The sequence below is a fragment of the Ovis canadensis genome, chromosome 1 (assembly GCF_042477335.2).
Source record: "Ovis canadensis isolate MfBH-ARS-UI-01 breed Bighorn chromosome 1, ARS-UI_OviCan_v2, whole genome shotgun sequence".
NCBI lineage: Eukaryota > Metazoa > Chordata > Mammalia > Artiodactyla > Bovidae > Ovis > Ovis canadensis.
The window spans coordinates 121653866-121674580 of record NC_091245.1 but is presented as its reverse complement, the minus strand read 5'-3'; the positions used below and the strand labels follow the sequence as shown (position 1 = coordinate 121674580).

The 20715-nt window shown below is 40.3% G+C and overlaps 1 protein-coding gene across 2 annotated transcripts in view; it reads right to left on the bottom strand.

Annotated features, from left to right (window-relative positions):
- The window catches only part of TBX19 (T-box transcription factor 19), a 33867-nt gene extending 14594 nt beyond the window's left edge, over nucleotides 1-19273 (bottom strand). For both annotated transcript variants that reach the window (XM_069548804.1, XM_069548811.1), the window contains exons 1-4: nucleotides 18954-19273; nucleotides 5244-5508; nucleotides 3286-3420; nucleotides 231-292 (exon numbers count right to left, since the gene is read on the bottom strand). In XM_069548804.1, the coding sequence (XP_069404905.1) occupies nucleotides 231-292; nucleotides 3286-3420; nucleotides 5244-5508; nucleotides 18954-18976 (485 nt within the window). In that variant the 5' untranslated portion in view covers nucleotides 18977-19273. The remainder of the gene's footprint in view (nucleotides 1-230; nucleotides 293-3285; nucleotides 3421-5243; nucleotides 5509-18953) is intronic.
- Nucleotides 19274-20715: the final 1442 nt, after the last annotated feature.

The window sequence follows — 20715 nt, the reverse complement described above, 5'->3', positions numbered from 1 at the left end:
AGGCGAATTATTTAACCCTGAGCCACCTGGGAAGCCCCAGGTTCTCCTGGACCCCTATTATAAATGGCAAGTAATTATAAATTTGTTTTATCTTGCTGATTTTGTTGGACACTGAATTAAATATTAAAAACATGTTTCTATCAAAGGTAATGCAAATGGTTCCTTCCAAGATTATTATAAACTTCATATTTGCAAAGATCATAAGATTTCCCTGAAATTTCTCTACTCACCTTTCCTTAGCATCCAAGAAGGCTTTGGCAAAAGGGTTGTACTTGATTTTGAGAGCTGTTATCTTGTATTTACAAAGACAAGAAGTGTTAGTGAAAGTAGAATATGCATGGGGAACAGAACACTTTATCTTCACCTGTGAATTTCTGTAAAATCGGAATAATTCTCCTCTCTCTTTTTTTCTCCCTCTCCACGTTTCTTTGCTTCCTTCTGCACAAAATCACTATTGCACTGTCCAACAAGAAACATTTTATTGTCACATATGGTGAAAATAGCAAATGCAGTATAAAGTGAGCAAAGAAACGATAAAGCAACAAAATTTCACAAACCTGATGTGCTAAATCTAGCATTTATTCTATTATTCATTCATTTTTTTTAACAGTAATTGAACACCCACCATCTGTCAGTTACTTTTCTAGTCACTGGGACACAAAGGAGAGTATACTGATGAACACCTGTCTCTAGACTCTCAAGTACAGACTAGAATCAACTTCCTGACCTCTTAAATAATCACTTACCCTTTGGGCCATGTTTACACACATGCACACACACACAAACTATCAATTCCACCTACTTTCACCCTTTATCTCCCCTAGGCTTAGCCTACTTCATTTTCCTTCAGAGCCATCTGACCAAACATATATTTATCATTTTCATCTCTTCTCACCGGGATGCAAGTGCCTTGAGTACAGTGCAGCATTACCAGCATGTAGGAAAACATCCAGCCTGTAGTAATACCCAACAAATATTTGCTGAATAAAAGAAGATTTTTGGCTCCCTCATCCACCCCTGTACCCACTCTCAGGGTGCATTTACATTGGCAGAGATACGTTGTCAGGAGACAGAGGCTCCGAGGTTAGAGTTTCCCAGGTTTGATTCCCTTGGGGCATGTCCAAGACCAGAATTACAGCATCAGGCTAGTAGCCTGTTGAAAACATAGCCTTAGCCTTGCTGCTAGTTCAGAGGGAACCCTCCGGCATGTGTCCAGGAAAATCTGAGCACTTAGCCAGAGGGCAACGAGATGACAGTTTCCACCTGCCATGGACTGAGAGAGCAGGCAGCATGTCAGTGGATAAGGGACATTATCCAGAGAACAGAGTAGGCCAGGATGTGGCCCCCAACTCCTCCTCACTTTCCAAAGTTGCAAAAGCCCACTTTCCCTTCATAAACCCAGAGGCCATCCTACAGAGTGTAAAAGGGGATGAAAGGCAATCTGAGAAACAAAATGCGTCAGCCTATAAAAACTGAACAGTATTTGAGGGCCTGTTTAAATTTTCAGATATTTGGTTAATTTTTCATTCCACTGACCTGCTAAAGGGTTCAGCTGAGAGACCAGATTAGCTATAGAAAAGAAATTACATTTCCCTGCACATCATCTGTAGGCACTAAGGCAGTAGTTTCCAAACTTGGATGATCATCAGAATCCTTTAAGAAGACTATTAAAACTGGATTCTGGGTATTCTCCCTGGAGATTCTGACTCAGTTAGCTGGATGGGAGCTTAAAAATCTTATAAAGCTTCCAAATAAAGAAATGCAAATTAAAGCAACAGTAAGATACCATTTTTCCTACCCTATTGAATTATCAAAGCTGAAAATGTAGGTAATCACCAGTGTTGAAACTGGTGTGGGAATTATAAATGGATATGTTCTTTGGAGGGAGGCAATGGGGCTTTGTCTATCACAGTTCTAAACATACACTCTCCTTGACAGAACAATTCCATCCTTGACAGAACATTTCCATTTCTGAGTGCTTAATATTCTCTGCAGTATTATTTATCATAGAAAAAAAAACAACTGGAAATGACCTAAACGTCATTTAGGTGGGAAACTGATTGCCTGAAATATAGTGTATCCTCTGCAATAATTTCAGAAAAGGAGATAAATCCTAATCCAATTTACATAGAAAGATATTCATAACATACTCTTAAATACAGGGGATGGGAAGAAATTGCATACTATTATGAACATGAGCCAATTTGTGTGAGGAAATCTATACACTGTGCATATTTATAAATGAACAGAATATGCGTGGGAAAAAAGCACAGTCTAAGCTATTATTTGTAGTGTCCCTGGGGTGTAGGATTCACAAAATAGGGAAAGAGTAAATTTTTGCCTCTAACTTATCATTTCGTTGTATATACTTCCATACTATTTGTTTATCATGTGAATTTTTTTTAATAAACATGTATCATTACCATTTAAAAAATTTTTAAGGGTGGAGGAGGGATGAACTGGGAGTTTAGGCTTAAATGCAAAACTATTAAATATATAGAATGGAAAAGCAGCAAGATACTTCTGTATAGAATGGGGAACTATATTCAATATTCTGAGATAAACCATAAAAAAAGAACATAAAAAGAGAATATGTATATATCTATGTATAACTGAATCACTTTGCTGTACAGCAAAAAATGAAAACATTGTAAAGCAACTATACTTCAATTTTTAATAATCTTTTAAAGTTTAAGCAAAAAGAATCCAACTGATCAGGTATCCTGGTGACCAGCAGTCTTGGAAACTCCTATAGTATGTGGATGAACCAAAAATATTTTGCTCCCACAGAGTTTACAGAGGCCAGATGCTGGCTCCTTAGCTGTAACCATTAGTGTGGCCCAAGTTAGGCAGGAAAAGATCTACATATGGCCCCAAAAAAGCTAACAAGTGGGACAGATAGTATAACACAAACCCAAAGGGGGTGCACGGTTGGATCAATTCCCACAGACTTGCTCTAGAGCAGGAGAGATGCCGAGCTTTGTCAGGTCCAGGGCCTGGAAACAAAGACTCCTGCATTTCTGCTGGTTGTATTACAATACACCACTGTGCCTTATTGGCACCAAGAGAAGAAACACTGGTGGAGCTTTGGCAAGCAGGGAGAAGGAGGTGGAAAGTGATTACCACACTGTTTAACTTTGTCTCTACCAAGTCTATCTGAGTGTATCTGAATGTTAGAAAACCTACCTTTCATTCAAGTTTGGTCATAGCAATAAAAGCACCACCCCCTAGTCCCACTACACTCCCCCAGGTGACATTTACACATACATACACACACACACTCACCTCCTCGTTCTGATAGGCAGTCACAGCTATGAACTGGGTTTCAGGGAAGGAGCAGTTCATCACCATTCGATGGGCATCTCCAACACGCACTATGTGAACCTGGGGTTCATATTTATGCAGAGAATTCAACATTATCTGTTTAGGTGGAAGAAGAGAGAGAACACACAAAGCCTGGGGCATCACAGGTTACAGATGACTCAGCATCTCTGATTAGTCCTAAGGTTAACACCCACCTCATTTAGGGCCACACACATTGATCCCCAGTCATCTGAGCTGCCACTGTCTCTCTGAGAAATTATTGAAGGGAGATTTTTTTAGAAACTCTTAAGGAGAATAACTTTGGAGCTGCTTGTGAGGGTGACTAGGCACATACACACATAAGAGGGTGAAGGGTGGGTTGCCAGAGAAGAGCTGGTCTAAACAGTGTTCGGTTTTCTGCCAAAATCCTGGCTTCCTTTTTTTTTTTTTTCCTCCTATTTTCAGCACAACGATATGAATTTTGCTCTGTTAAAACATACTGTTTTTCTTCCTATGAGAAAGTGCCAGTCTATGTTTGATGCAGGATACAGGATGCTTGGGGCTGGTGCACGGGGGTGATCCAGAGAGATGATACGGGGTGGGAGGTGGGAGGGGGGTTCATGTTTGGGAACTCATGTACACCCGTGGTGGATTCATGCTGATGTATGGCAAAACCAATACAGTATTGTAAAGTAAAATAAAGTAAAAATAAAATTTTTTTTAAAAAAGAAAGTGTGTTAGTGTTAGAAGCTCAGTCATGTCTGAATCTTTGCAACCAATCTAGCCCACCAAGCTCCTCTGTCCATGGAATTCTCCAGGCAATAATACTGGAAAGGGTTGCCATTCCCTTCTCCAGGGGATCTTCCTGATCCAGGGATCAAACCTGGGTCTTCTGAATCACAGGCAGATTCTTTACCATCTGAGCCACCACGGAAGCCCCCAAGTAAGAATTCCTAATTGTCTCAAAATCCTGACAAAGGGCTGAATTACCTAAAAAGTAATGATAGCTGACATCTGCTGGTTATATAACATCCACTCTTTGTGATTCAAATCAAAGGTTTATTGAAAGTCTCCTGTCGTGAAAACTGGGAGAGAATAATAGTTTACTTTTCAATTTCCTGATTCAATAAAGAACTGGAAACTTCTGAATATTGCAGAGACTTGGGAAAATGACTTACCATTCTTAAAACAAGAACCCCTACATCCCAGCTGGATAAGCACAGAGATCAGAGAAGGGGTGAAACGTCTAAGGGCTTATGAGACTGACCAAAGTGAAATCTGGGGGAATAAGACCTCTTTCCCCATTTGGGTCTAATCCCTCCAAACAGTCTACATTTTATAAAGCAAATAGCAACCTTGCACAGCACACTAGTATGCACAATCCTACCAGAGAAAACAAAAGAGTAAAAAGCCTCAAAATCTTGTTTACTCTAATTGGAGACCTTAAATAAAACCCTCTTTATTTAAGGTTTGTTTGGATTCTTTTTCTGAAAACCCAAAGCTGATTCATTCTATTGATAATTATCATAATGCCCAAGTAGAGGGAGCAATTATTTCATTTAGGAGCAGCTTTTTATTAAGATGCCACTTACACCAAAAAAAAAGGGGGGGAGAGAGAATAATAAAACCCTGGTACCCACAAACATCTCCCTCCTCCCAGGCTTGGTAAAAAGCACCGCACACAAGGCAAAACTCTGAAAGGCCCCTGATGATTAAGTAAACTACTGCACTCTCTCACTCTCTCTTAACATCAGGAAGTCCATTAAAAACTGAAAGCACCAATTAAGAGCTGTTTATTCCTGTTCACATTTGGACTCTGGGGAATAATTGGCTTCTGTGAGAGAAGAGGTCGGTGAGGACCCCCTAATTGCCTAAATGCACCCTTGATATTTCTTGATGGGTGTTGTGGGGCAGCCGGGTGGCCAGGCTACCAAGCATACCTGCCCACTTCCGTTGAGCTTATTGGTCAGCTTCACTTTGCTGAAGGAGATGGGTGCCTTCATCCAATGGGCACCGAAGTTGGGGGAGTCTGGGTGGATGTAGACACAGCTGTGGCTGGAGACCTCTGGCTTGCCTGCAGGCACCCATTCTCCATTGACATACTTCCAGCGATGACTGTCCGTTGGGACAAAGTCCAGAAGGAGTGAGTACATGGCATTGGGGTCCAGCCCTGTGATGCTAATCTTTAGGACTGGGAACATCCGTCTAAAAGAAAAGGCAGAAATTGAGCCACAAGAAGGATATTAGAATGTTAGGAACATCTCTCTAGTTGTCCAGCCCTCTCTCTGCTCAGAGGAGACTGTCCTTGGAGGGCTCTGGTGGTGCAGAAAATGCACAGGGGGAAGCCAAATTAAAGAGGGGCCAGGCCAGCAACCTCGAAGTCAGACAAGCCTCTTTTTACCAATGTATTTTATATTGAGGTTTTTTTAATATAAATTTATTTATTTTACTTGGAGGTAAGATGACCCAGAGGGATGGTACAGGGAGGGGGGCGGGAGGGGGGTTCAGGATGGGGAACACGTGTATATTGAGGTTTTACTTTTAAACGTTGTGCTCTGTTTTAAAGTCTGAAAATCATTGATCTAGCCATTTGACTAGAATGAAATTCCTCCTGAAATTTGAGGTATTATAGACAGGCAGGTACCAGGTCTTCACAGAGCTTCCTTCAAAGGTTTTCTCTCAGCATACATCAGATTTTCACACTATTGCCACAGAGCAGGCCTTCTCTGTATCACAAAACAGTTCTAAATAATAGTAACAGTGTTAATACGGAAAACATGGTTTGTGGTAAAGGCAGTGAAGGGGACCCTTGACTCTACATATTTAGACCAGTTCCTTCCCTGCAGGAGTTGTCAGAGGCTTTAATTCACCTGTATGCACTTTGAGAAGGGAAGAGGGATTCCGCATTCTGCACTTGTGTACCAGTGCAACGATCTTCTCACTGAGCGTCTTATGGGAATTTGTGTTCAAGAAATACACTTTGAGGACTTCCCTGGTGGTCCAGTGGTTAAGAATCTGCCTGCCAATGCAGGGGACATGGGTTCCATCCCTGGTCTTGGAAGATTCCACATGCTATAGGGCAACTAGGCCCATGAGCCACAGCTACTGAAGCCTGCATGCTATAGAGCCCTCAAACCACAACTAGAGAGTAGCCCCAACTCAGCACAACTAGAGAAAACCTGCACACAGCAACAAAGAGCCAGTGCAGCCAAAAATAAATAAAAAAATTTTAAAGGAAGATGTATACTTTAAGACATGATGATCTGAATTTATTGGTCCTTCTCCCACCCTCTGGGGGATTCCCAGGTGGCTCAGTGATAAAGAATCTGCCTGCCAATGCAGGAGACGTGGGTTTGATCCCTGGGTTGGGAAGATCCCCTGGAGAAGAAAATGGCAACCCACTCCAATATTCTTGCCTGGGAAATCCCACTGCCAGAGGAGCCTAGCTGGCTACAGTCCACAGGTCCCTGAAAGAGCCGGACATGTGGTAGAGCCTAAACAGCTGCAGCAGCAGCTCCTGTGCTCCAAGAAAATACCAGCAAGCTTACTCTCACAAATATTTGGAGAAGCCATCTCACCTGGCTTCTGATTCTCTTTAGCTTATTTTTCCTTCACCAAGCTCTCTACGTTGCTCCAATCTCCTCAAAAGACCTAGTTTCCATACAGACACCCCTACCACCTCCCGATTGCCCCAGAAGCTATCTTATTTGTCAATACATCTTTGAAAATCTGAGTCTCCAAGTTGAAAAGCTAACAAACTAGGGTCCAAACACTTGCTACTCAGAGTCGGTTCATGACTCAGCAGCAGCAGTAATCAGAAATGCAGCAGCTCAGATCAAACTCCAGACATACACAATCAAAATCTGTGCTTTTCAAAATCTCCAGTTAAGTCACCAGAACTTTAAAGCTTAAAATGTACTGGTCTAGGGTATCTTTAGCTTTTAAGATAGCAACTAAGGAGACATCCAAGGGAGTAAGGGGAGTCACTTGGAGGATTTGTGCTTCTATTAAGGTTGGGAAGAGAATAAAAAAGGGAAAACTGAGTATGTCCATTGCTAAAAGAAGGAGTCCAAGGATGCCGGGTATGGAAATATTAAAAGCATAATGGGTATAGATGAGGGACTGGAGGGTCACCAAGGGAATCCTCCTGTGCCCAGTAGTGCCTAGTTTTGAAATGAGGTACAATAAGAACTGTCACATATGGAAAGTGAAGAAATTGACCAACGGATAACAAAGGCTGGATCTAGAGATGGACTCAAGCCATCCAGGCTCCTCAGTCTTCTGAGCTTAAATTACATGGGCTCCCTGAACACTCTGGACAGAGAGGATATTTTTCCCCTTGGCTCATCACCTCATCAATACTTCCTTCCAACTCCTTTGCTGGGTCCTCTTCCAACTTAGTCCTCCAGCTGTGTATGAATAACAGGGATCTGTTTTCAGTAGCCCCTCTTTTCTAAGTGGTCTTAGAGACCACTTCAAAACTCATGGCAAAATACAAAGAACCTGGGGGAGTTTACACCAACCAAGGTTTATACCCCAGTATGGCTCCTAGCAAGCATTTAATAGATAGCAAATAGATAGTACCTTTGAGTACCAGAGGCTGGATAAGATAATGAAAATGAAGCTTGGTGAGTTTAAGTAAACCAACTTAAGTCCATGTATTCAGGAAGAGCGAGAGTTGACACCTAACAAACTGAATTATAACCTACATTTGAAATCATTCCTCATACTCACTAGATGGCTATAATAAGAATAAAAAGTGAATAACAATAAGCATAGGTGAGGATGTGGAGAAACTGGAACACTTATACATTGCTGGTGGAATATACAATGGACCAGCCACTCTGGAAAAAATGTGAGTCTTGCAATTCCTCTAACAAGTTAAAATACAGAGTTACCATATGACCCTGCAATTCCACGCCTAGGTGTTATGTACATGAGTAAGCCAACTTTTTCACTCTCCTCTTTCACTTTCATCAAGAGGCTTTTTAGTTCCTCTTCACTTTCTGCCATAACGGTAGTATCATCTGCATATCTGAGGTTATTGATATTTCTCCCGACAATCTTGATTCCAGCTTGTACTTCTCCCAGCCCAGCGTTTCTCATGATGTACTCTGCATAGAAGTTAAATAAGCAGGGTGACAATATTCAACCTTGACATGCTCCTTTTCCTATTTGGAACCAGTCTGTTGTTCCATGTCCTGTTCTAACTGCTGCTTCCTGACCTGCATATAGGTTTCTCAAGAGGCAGGTCAGGTGGTCTGGTATTTCCATCTCTTTCAGAATTTTCAAGTCAGTGATGCCATCCAGCCATCTCATCCTCTGTTGTCCCCTTCTCCTCCTGTTCCCAATCCCTCCCAGCATCAGAGTCTTTTCCAATGAGCCAACTCTTCGCATGAGGTGGCCAAAGTACTGGAGTTTCAGCTTTAGCATCATTCCTTCCAAAGAACACCCAGGACTGATCTCCTTCAGAATGGACTGGTTGGATCTCCTTGCAGTCCAAGGGACTCTCAAGAGTCTTCTTCAACACCACAGTTCAAAAGCATCAATTCTTCAGCACTCAGCTTTCTTCACAGTCCAACTCTCCCATGCATACATGACCACTGGAAAAACCATAGCCTTGACTAGATGGACCTTTGTTGGCAAAATAGTGTCTTTGCTTTTGAATATGCTATCTAGGTTGGTCATAACTTTTCTTCCAAGGAGTAAGCGTCTTTTAATTTCATGGCTGCAGTCACCATCTGAAGTGATTTTGGAGCCCCAAAAAATAAAGTCTGACACTGTTTCCGCTGTTTCCCCATCTATTTCCCATGAAGTGATGGGACCAGATGCCATGATCTTCATCTTCTGAATGTTGAGGGAGACGACAGAGAATGAGATGGCTGGATGGCATCACTGACTCGATGGACGCGAGTCTGAGTGAACTCCGGGAGTTGGTGATGGACAGGGAAGCCTGGCATGCTGTGATTCTTGGGGTCCCAAAGAGTCAGACACGACTGAGCAACTGAACTGAACTGAACTGAATGAAAACATACACCCACATAAAAACTTATATACAGACATTCATAGTGGCATTATTCATTACAGTTGAAAATTGGAAACAACACACATGTCCATTGATGGGTGAATAAATAAAATGAAGTATATTTATACAGTGAATTGTTATTTGTCAATAAAAATGCTACAACACAGATGAACCATGAAGACATTATGGTATACTTTAAACAAGTTTTTTTGGATTGTATAGTATGTAAATTATCACAACAAAGCTGTTAACAAAAAAAGTAAATAAAGAAAAAGTAAAGAAGTAAAGAAGCATCCTGGTTCTTAGAAGAACACATGTAAAACATGGTAGGACCATTTGTTGCTTTAATCTCTAATACTTCATTTGCTGAGAATTTTATCATTATTTTTCTTTTTTAATCACTACAGAAATGAACTGATGTGTATTTTTATCTTCTTTATACCAATGATGTCATAAATGTCACCAATGTAAATAAATGTCAACTTGCCCAAAGTCTTATAACTAGCACTTGAAGCCACCCTGACTCCAAGCCAAGTTCAGCACCTCCTGCTCGCCTCTGCCTCTTTCTCCAGCCTCACAAGGACTGGGATGTGATATCTCTTTACTTGTGGGCAACACTCATGACCAGGCTGTTTTCAGGGATGAGCTGCACTTCTTTGATCTTTTCTCCCTTTTCTTCCATCTCTGTGGCTAACCACAGAGATGGCCAAGAATCTTTGAGAAGCTGAGAAATATGTAAACCAATCCCTATAGCAGAGAGAGAGAAGCAAATGTAGTAGGGAATATAAGCACTGCCCAAAACCATGCTTGAGGAACCATACATGCTTAGGATTGGCCATGAACTCTGTATTGTTTAGCTATTAGGCTAGTTTCTCAGTTTTTATTTATCTTACAGGGGATCTTGAGAGCCCCTGTAAGCTCTGCTGAAAGAGGCTGTGAAGACTGAGATCTATAGGAAGAGAGAGGGCAGACAAGGCAGATTTTCTAGGTGGGGAAACAGCAGAGATGGTTAAAGGCAAAATTCAGGAAGTAAACTCTCTTTTTCCCCCCACAAAATTTTAATAATCATAAAGCATTCATCAGGGTTTTGGAGTGTGTGTGTATGCAGACACATTGGGCATGGATGTTTAGACTTATGTGAAGATGAGAGAAGGGGCAAGTAACCAAAGTAGCCTGGTTAGAGGCAGATCACACAAAAACATATGATCCTCATAAACCGCAATTGTAAACTTCAGAGAAAAACCTCCATAGACTACAGGGACATGGACAATTCTTTCCTGATGTGCAACATTGGTTTTCTCTTCCACTATACCTTCAGGGCCCTTGTTGCCTCCCACTATGAGCATTAGCTCACCGAACCAACATCTCTAAATCACTGGGAAGTTCAACTTAGTGATCCTAACATTTTATGATAATAAATGGATACACCAATTACATCAGAAATTCTTCCAGTTTATTAAAATCTTCTCAAGGCAAATTTAATCTGAATGAAATCAAATTATTCAACTGCATGGAAATACACATGAAATATAGCTTTCCCCCCAAAGCAAATATGTTACTGTAGAGAAAACAAAAGTTACAAGAGATTTCACTTATTTGCCACTGAAATCTGAAATAAATCTTTTTGTGCGACCTAAAATACAAGTTCCTAGCTTAAAGGATGGAAATGAAAGGAAGTATTTACAAGCTAATGCACTAGAGATGATTCAAATGAGCTCTAAGGAGGTATTATAATTGTTATTGTTATGTCTGGAAGGCTATTGAATATCGATAACTAAGCATTGTCAATAAAAAAGGAGGGGAAGAAAAGAGAGGAGAGAGAAAAGAAGCAGTCAAACAGCACGAGGAAGGGACAGGAGAGGAAGGAATGAAGAACCATCATAATCCCAGTTTCTGAGGATAATTCACTGTTTTTCAGGGAAAATCTCTATCACTTCTGATCAATGTCAGAAGCAAGCCTCCTATTTATGCATATAAATAGATGCTCATTTGAAAATGAGCCTTTTCATTCATCATCCCATCTATGCTATTTTAAAATTTGCTATTACAGAGGACAATTATGCTCTAGAGTACAGGAGATATCTGATTAACCCCATCAAAGATTTAGAAAAGTCAGAAAGTTAACTGACTACAGGGGCAGGAGGGTAACATGAACGAAAAGGGCCAAGACTGGGTATTAACTACCAGGAATGTTCTTCTTTCTTTCCAGAGAAGGGCCACAGTTCCATCTGCCTTAGGCTCAGGAGTTGGTATGAAAGATAAGGATGGGGCATCTGAAGGAGACATTGTGGGTCTACTGACAGAAGAAAATGGGTCAAAAGTAGTGATACAAGGAGAAAAAAAGAGGGAAAAGAGAGATGAAGAGGAGAATAAAGAAGACAGCAAAACAAGAAAGATGTGCCTATATCAAGAGCAGAAAAGTGTTGTTAACAGTTTATTCTGAGAAACTAAACAGACTGAGAGTAATTCCAGATCACACTCATTCATTACCAACTGCATTCATTTCTTAGAGATTTGTCTTCCCTTCTTTATCCGAAATACAAAGGGAACTATCTCCTGGCAAAATCTTGACCAGGAGGGGTTCAGAGATCCTAAGAAAAGATTTAATTCACCGAGGAGGTAACATGTCAGCAGGACCTCCACAGAAAATAAGAATAATCACATTGATCATAATTAGACTTTTTCTACAGAGAATAATTTTCACATAGTTAATGACTTTAAATATGTGAAGACTTCTCAACTTTAAATATGGAGAAAATTATATAGGTGCAGAAAGGCAAGAGAATGCTCTTCTAAAATTGTAAAAGAATATACCAATATGACATATTATTAAGTAGAATCTTATAATGGTTTTCAAAATTTTTATTTATTCCTCATTCAAATATATGGACTATATTTTTACTTGATGATTATACTTATTTTAATATCATATATGACCACTTTGACAGCCAAATAAATAGTATGAGGCTAAGTATTAGTGTAACTAAAATAATAATAAACAGAAAGGTTTACCTGTCATCAGACATCATAAAACTTTTAAAATTGTATCATCACTCATCTTTAAAAGGAAAGAAAGTATATCTAGTTTTAGGAATTGGGGATAATTCTTTGAAATTACAAACATGTTTTCTATTTCTTTTTACAGAATATAATGCATCAATACAGATCAAGAGTAAGAAGAGGTGAAATTACAATTAAAATTATTAAAAATAACAAATTCTATATATGAAATAAATATGGGACCCATTTAGAGAGAGAAAATATAAGCATCAAGCAAGATTGATATTCTTGCTACTATTAGTAATCACAATTTATTGAAAGGCTATTATCTCTAGAACAGTTTTTATTTATGAAGCACTGTAATGTCACACAACAACACTCAAGTTCATAATTTTCCCAGATAGAATGGTTCATTCTCTATGCCATGCATTTTATTCAGAAATGGAAAAGTGAGAAGTCAGAAATGAAAGTGCTTTTCACAAGGATAAAAGCCTGCCAGAATTTCAGCTAGCTGGGACTTTTTCTCTCATTGGAAAGCAGAATTTCTCTCAAAAGTCACAACCTTTGAGATTGTGCTGAAACTAACCATATTGAAAATACCTTTCAATGTACTTTTTTGACCATGTGAACAGAAAGATCAGTATCACATTAATATTGAGAGCTGTTTGGCTAAGCTTGGGAACAATACTTTCTTTCTAAATATTTCTATCTCCTTTACTAAACAGAAACCCCTAATATTACCTTAGATAGTCACTTGGCAGAAATAGATTTAATATAATCCAAGAAATGCCAACAGAGACTCCATTTTCGTTAATCCCTAATTTGTTGCAATGAAAAAAACAGAAGGCATCTTCTCTTTTCTCAGTCAGTATATTATGGGTTCATTTACTATTACTCCAGTGGCTTTCATACTGTCACAAACACACACAGTTTCAAATGAACACTCACCACAAACACACAGGAAGAAGCAAGTGTAGTAAGAGGAAATGAGATTAAATTTGCCTTTTAGCCTCTGAATCTTCAGCTTGTCAGAAATGTCTCGCAAGTTTGCTATACTTCAGACAAGATCACCCAGCTTCCAGATAAAGTTGCCTTTTATTTTTATCTTATCTGAATGGAATTGGGGTTCAAAGAATAGTAGTAATCTGCTACCATCTGAGCCACCAGGGAAGCCCCCAGGATGTACAGTCAGTCAAAAATTAACATTATTTTCTGACATTTGAGTTCATTTCCCAAACCCACAGGACATGCCCCCCTTTACAGTAATTTCAAAGTATTTCTTCATTTAAAATGCAGGCAAAACAGGTGGCTTCATGCTCCACTTCTCTGACGATCTCAGAGAAATTAATTAAGTTGGCTGGGGGAAAGCCATAGGAGACTGTCCTCGGGAGTGTTTAATCAGACCCCGCTACCTCTGAGTGAAGAGCTGCAGCCTTTTCTATGTTCAAGGGGCCTTGCCTCCCTTGCCAAGCCCCGCCAGCCCAAGTAGAGCCACAGATAATCTCACCTGCCGTTCTTGGTCACGATCATTTCGTTAGTGACTTCCTTGAACCTCTGCCAGAGAGGGGCATCCTCCAGAATGATCTGAAGTTGCTTCTCTGTAGGGTCGCCTTTTTCCCTCCCTGCCTGAAGCTCACTTTCCACCACATTGAGCAGACGAGAAACAGTTCCATCACAGGTCTTCTGAGTGTCCAACTCACTCATGGCCACAGGCCCCTCTCAAACTTTGCTGAGAAATGGTAGTTACTTTGCCGGTTTCCACCTCTTTCCTCCTGTCACTTGCCTGCTTTTCAAATCCAGCTGGACAGTGCCTGGGAAGCTGGGGAAGAGATGCCTAGTCTCTTGCCTAAGCTCCTAGCATGACACCCTGAAAGTCTACAAATTATACCACCAACCTGTTAAGCTTTAGCTGGGGGTGGAAGGGAGAGGTGGGGAAGAAAAAGCCCTCTCTTAATTACTCACTGGATCAGGTGGGAGAAAGCCTGGCTTTCCCATTGGCTGCTGTGTATAGAGTAGATATTTAAGAAGGGTACTCCATCCAAATTATCAGGCTTTTATCTTGCTGTACCTGAAGAGGTCTAATCGGTGTATTGAGGACCATTTTCCAGTTAATTAAAATTGTTGTGGGCCCAGACTGTAACAATCAGGCAAATCACATTTGTGTCTAAATCATGGCTTGTGGTATCTATAGGGAAAAAGAAGCATCGGAAACCTTGATGCCGAAACAGGATTTCCTGACACAGTTGAGAACCTAACCAATAGCTCTGAATAGAATAGAATATATGGAAGGCCAAGGGCGTTGTGCCAAGGAATATGACAACTGTACCACAAAAGGAAGGAAGATGCTCTGTGTGCCATCCACTCAAGGGTCAGAAATCAGGAGAAAAGAGCTAAGGACTTCATTCTCCCAGGATATCCCTTACTAGCCATCTCTCTCCTGAAGGATCCTAAAGACCTCTCAAGGTGTAGTCTCCTGCTCATCTCAAGGTCCCTCATTTCCTCCCACAAGCAGAAGAGCGCTGAACATTGCTCCTCCTCCCTAGTATCCACAGCCCAAATATTTCTCATTTCCAATCCTAGCCAGAAGGAGAAAAAATCCTTCTAGCACCATATTAATCTAAGGAAACACTGTCCCCAGTGATTGAAAAATAAGCTTGTTACCTTATTATGCAATTGTAATCTTAAATCCAGAAAGGCATTCTGGCTTTCCCCTTCAATGGTTTGTGGCCTATCTGGCATTCTGAGGTGAATCCCCACTTTCCCTGAGCAGATACTACTAGTAGAAAACATTTCTTTTACCCATGACACACAATACACACTATATACACGGGGAAGGCAGAGACAGCTCCACCTCCCCAACTATGAGTAGATCCTGGGACTTGTGAGTTTTCCTCTTGCTACAACAGAACGTTGTAGAAAATGAAAACAAAAGAAAAGTAAAAGCAAAAACATAAGATAAAGTCAGAGTAAGGATGGTATACAAACAGTATGCCATGCCTACTAAGTGCCAGATACTGATGAAGCCTTACATCCAACAATGAATGAAACAGAAATGGCCCTGCCTTCATGGAATGAAAAATCTGGCAGAGAAGATGAATAATATAAACAACTGAGACGTTTGCTCCTTGGCAGGAAAGTTATGACCAACCTAGACAGCTTATTAAAAAGCAGAGACATTACTTTGCCAACAAAGGTCCATCTAGTCAAGGCTATGGTTTTTCCAGTAGTCATGTGTGGATGTGAGTGTTGGACTATAAAGAAAGCTGAGCACCAAAGAATTGATGCTTTTGAACTGTGCCATTGGAGAAGACTCTTGAGAGTCCTTGGATTGCAAGGAGATCCAATCAGTCCATCATAAAGGAGATCAGTCCTGGGTGTTCATTGGAAGGACTGATGTTGAAGCTGAAACTCCATTACTTTGGCCACCTGATGCGAAGAACTGACTCATTTGAAAAGACCCTGAGGCTGGGAAAGATTGAAGATGGGAAGAGAAGGGGACGACAGAGGATGAGATGGTTGGATGGCATCACCAACTCAACAGATATGAGTTTGAGTAAACTCTGGGAGTTGGTAATGGACAGGGAGGCCTGGTATGCTGCAGTCTGTGGGGTCACAAAGAGTCAGACATGACTGAGCAACTGAACTGGACTGAACTGAGTAATTACCAGTAGTGATAAGTATATGAAGAGTATGTAAAGGGGTGAGATGGCCGAGAAAAATGTGTGTAAGACAGGGTGGGGAGGATCCTAATTATGTGGGGTTGTATGGGGAGTCTCCTCTGAGGAGACAATTCAGATGAGAACAAAAAAGATGACAAGGATTTAGTTAGAGAAGAGTTGGAGAAAGAGTTTCAGGCAGAGGAGGCATATATGAGAAGTGGAGCTTGGGCCAGTTAAAGAACCATGAGGAGGCCAGTGTGGCTAGAACATGGTAGTACAGAGATCAGAGTGGGATGTGCTTTAAGAGGGGCCTTATAAATCTTAAAAAGGAATTTGGATTTTATTCCACATGAGATACAAAACTATCAGTGTGTATTAAAGCAGGAAGATAGTATGTTTTGCTTTGTGCTTTTTTGAAATCTGGACAAATTATAGAGAATAGAGTAGTAAAAGTCAAGAATTGAAGAAAAGAGAAAAATTAGAGGGTTGTTGTAGTGTTTCAGGCAAGAGATGGCTTATCCTAGGGTGGTGGCAGCAGCCACAAATGCAGGTGGTTGGACTCTAGATTCGTTTTAGAAGTAGATATGGCAGAACCTCAGAGGGACAGGATGTGGGTTGAGGGAGAGAGTGAGGAATCAAGTGTCTGTGGTGAATGGTTAGTAGGTAAGAGAGCCATTTACTGAGATGGGGAAGGATGCAGGGAAAGGAGTCTGCAGAGATACGGCTTTAGTTTGAGGAATCAAAATTTTCATTTTCATGTAATTAATATTGACAAAATTGTGAATAATAATTGCGAATAAGTCTGAATAATATGCCCATGCCCTAACCCCCAGGACCTGTGAATACGGTACCTCACATATGATAAAAAAGAACTTTGTTGCTCAACATTGTATGTCATCACAGAAAAGCAGGTTAAACCAATAACAAGTTACCATTATGTGCCCATTAGCATGAACAAAACACTGACAACATCAAAGGCTAATGAGGTGGCTGAGCAATAGGAGTTCTCATTCATTGCTAGTGGGTATGCAAAATAATACAGCCACTTCGGAAGACAGTTTGATGGTTGCTTACAAACTGGACATACTCTTACCACATGATCTAAGAAGCCATGGCACTATTCAAATAAGTTGAAAACTTATGTCCACAAAAAAACTTGCACACAGATGTTAACAGCAGCTTTGTTTATAATTGACAAAACTTGGAAGTAACCAAGAAGTTGTTCTATAGTTGAAAGGGTTAATAAATGGTACACCCAACAGTGATTATTCAGTGCTAAAAAGAAATGAGCTATCAAGCCATGAAAATACATGGAGGAAATCTAAATGTATGTTGTTAAGTAAAAAAAGCCAATCCCAAAAGGCTACATATTGTGTAATTTCAACTATATGACATTCTGAAAAACACAAAACTATGGAGACAATAAAAAGAACAGCTGTTGCCAGGGACTGGGAGAAAGAGGGATGAACAGGTAGAACATAGAGGATTTTTTTTAAGTTCTTTTTTTTTTTAACTTTACAATATCATATTGATTTTGCCATACATTGACATGAATCCTCCACGGGTGTACATGTGTTCCCCATCCTGAACCCCCCTCCCACCTCCCTCCCCATCCCATCCCTCTGGGTCATCTCAGTGCACCAGCCCTGAGCATCCTGTATCATGCATCAAATCTGAACTGGTGATTCATTTCACATATGATAATATACATGTTTCAATTCCATTCTTCCAAATCATCCCACCCTCACCCTCTCCCACAGAGTCCAAAAGACTGTTCTATACATCTGTGTCTCTTTTGCTGTCTCACCTACAGGGTTATTGTTACCATCTCATAGAAGAATTTTAAAGCAGTGAAAACACTCTGTATGATTTCATAGTAATGAACACCTGTCATGATAAACTTATCAAAACCCATAGGACGTACATCACCAAAAGGGTACAATACCAGACTGTAAATGATGGACTTTGGGTGATAACAATTTGTCAGCATAGGTTCATCAGTGTGACTCTGGCCCAGAATGTTGACATTTGGAAGGCTATGCATGTATAAAGTTAGAAAATATATGGGAAGTCTCAGTATTTTCTGCTCAGTATTCCTATAAGCCTAAAACTGTTCTAAAAACTAAAACTAATTGGTGGGGGGAGGAGGCTTTGCAGATATGACTCAGTTAAAAATTTGAGATAGGGAGATTATCCTGGATTATCTAGGTAGGTTCAAGGTAATCACAAGGGTCTTCATAAGAAGGAGACAAAAGGATCAGAGTCAGAGAAAAAAGATGTAGGCACAGAAGCAGAGGCCAGAGAGAAGGGTATCTTACTGCGCAGCTGGCTTTGAAAATGGAGGAAGGGGTCACAAGCCAAGCAAGTTGTAAAAAGATAAGGAAATGGATTTTCCCCAACAGCCTCCAGAAAGAACTCTCACCAATACCTGGATTTTAGTCTAGTGAAGCTGATTTAAGACTCTTGACCTCCAGAACTGTAAGATAATAAATTTGTGTTGCTTTAAGTCATTAAGTATATGGTAACTGTTATAGCAGCAATAAGAAACTAGTTCAAAGACGACAAGACTTCTAAGCAAAGATTTCAAGAAGAAACTACTTAAAACTATGGCACAAGTGTGGCTCTCATCTTCCTAGCAGGCAGTACAAGCAGGGGGAAATACAATCTGACATACATTTACACTGTGTTCCTAAAATAAAAAACAGGCCATTTGCCCAAGGGAAACTTTTCCTATGAGTCTTTAGAGGAAAACACTGTGTGATAGGCTGAATAACGTTTCCTCAAATGGTCCATAAATACCAGTAGGATGAGGATCCCTACCGTTAAAGTATGTAACAATCTAAAAGAGAGAAAAAGGCATGTTGTTGTTCTGTCACCCCACCGTGTCCAACTCTTTTTGACCCCATGGACTGCAGCATACAGTTTTCCCTGTCCTTCACCATCTCCTGGAGCTTGCCCAAACTCACGTGCATTGAGTCAGTGATGCCATCCGACCATCTTATCCTCTGTTGTCCCCTTCTCCTCCTGCCTTCAATCTTTTCCAACATCAGGGTCTTTTCAAATGAGTCAGCTCTTCGCATCGGGTGGCCAACATATTGGACTTTCAGCTTCAACATCAGTCCTTCCAATGAACACCCAGGACTGATCTCCTCTAGGATGGACTGGTTGGATCTCCTTGCCATCCAAGGGACCCTCAAGAGTATTCTCCAACACCACAGTTCGAAAGTATCAATTCTCTGATGCTCGGTCTTCTTTATGATCCAACTCTCACATCCATACATGATTACTGGAAAAAAAACATAGCTTTGACTATTACAGACCTTTGTTGGCAAAGTAATGTGTCTCTGCTTTTTAATATGCTGTCTAGATTGGTCATAGCTTTCCTTCCAAGGAGCGAACGTCTTTTAATTTCATGACTGCAGTCATATGCCCTGGGAATTACAATACAGAGATGTGTGAAGTGTACCCACAAAAAAGAAAAGAAATAAATAATGTTATTTTTCTTATCCATTACATCCAAATCAGTGTGCTCCTAAAAACTAGGTTAACACACAAATATCTTCAACCAGTATGCCCAGTAAAGAATGATCCTTGGAAAATAGTACATGCAGTGGTTATGGGGTGAAACTAGCAATCAAAAATGGTTTACACTCTCTTGACTTTGAGTCTAGCCTACCTAGATAATGACTCCATTTTCCAGACTATCACCTCTAAGGTCGGTGTTATATTAGATAGTTTAGATTGAACCACATGAAAGTGCTGCTATTCAACCTTTGTTTTATTTGAAAAAAGAAAAGGCAATTTAATATAGTTCAACTAATTATTGGATTTGAAACTAATATAAAATGCTTTCACTGAAACAGCTATATATTGGGCTGTCCAAAAAGTTTGTTTGGGTTTTCCCATGTCATCTTATAGAAAAATCCAAATGAATTTTTTGGCCAACCCAATAATATCATTTTACTTGATTGATCTTTCTCTAGTTACTAAGTATCTTGCTATAGATAATTTTGAAAAATTAAGCAAAGAAAAACTATCTATAATTGCAGCTCCAAGAGATGACCTCTGCTAACAAGTTTGATGAAGACATTTTTATTTATAATACATGCATACTTCTTTTAAAATAGAATTTTTAAAGACTCTTGATTAAGCATGGCAGATTAAACACATTCTTTTATATATGCTCCGCAAACAGCTCTAAAATGGCACTAAGGTAACATGAAATGTAAACCCACAAAGTTGAGGAGTACAGCAGAGCAAACAACAGCAGAAAAGAGATGTCACCAAGATTTTGGGAACTGCCAAAACAAATGGCTGTTACTGATGAGGCAGATCAGAGAAAGTTGAAATATAAGCTTCAGGGGAAGAGATCAATAAGAAGCAAGCCAGTTGTACCACAGAACCCTGAAATGCCTCAGGGATTTGATGCACTATACTCCTCTGAAAGGAAGTTGTTCAGTTGTTCGGTCATGTCCAAACTTTTGTGATCGCATGGACCACAGCAAGCCAGGCTTCCCTGTCCTTCACTATCTCCCAGAGTTTGCTCAAGCTCATGTCCATTGAGTCAGTGATGCCATCCAACCAACTCATCCTCTGTCAATCTTTCCCAGCATCTTTTCCAGTGTGTCAGCTCTTCACATCAGGTGGCCAAAGTATTAGAGCTTCAGCTTTAGCATCAGTCCTTCCAATGAATATTCAGGGTTGATTTCCTCTAGGATTGACTGATTT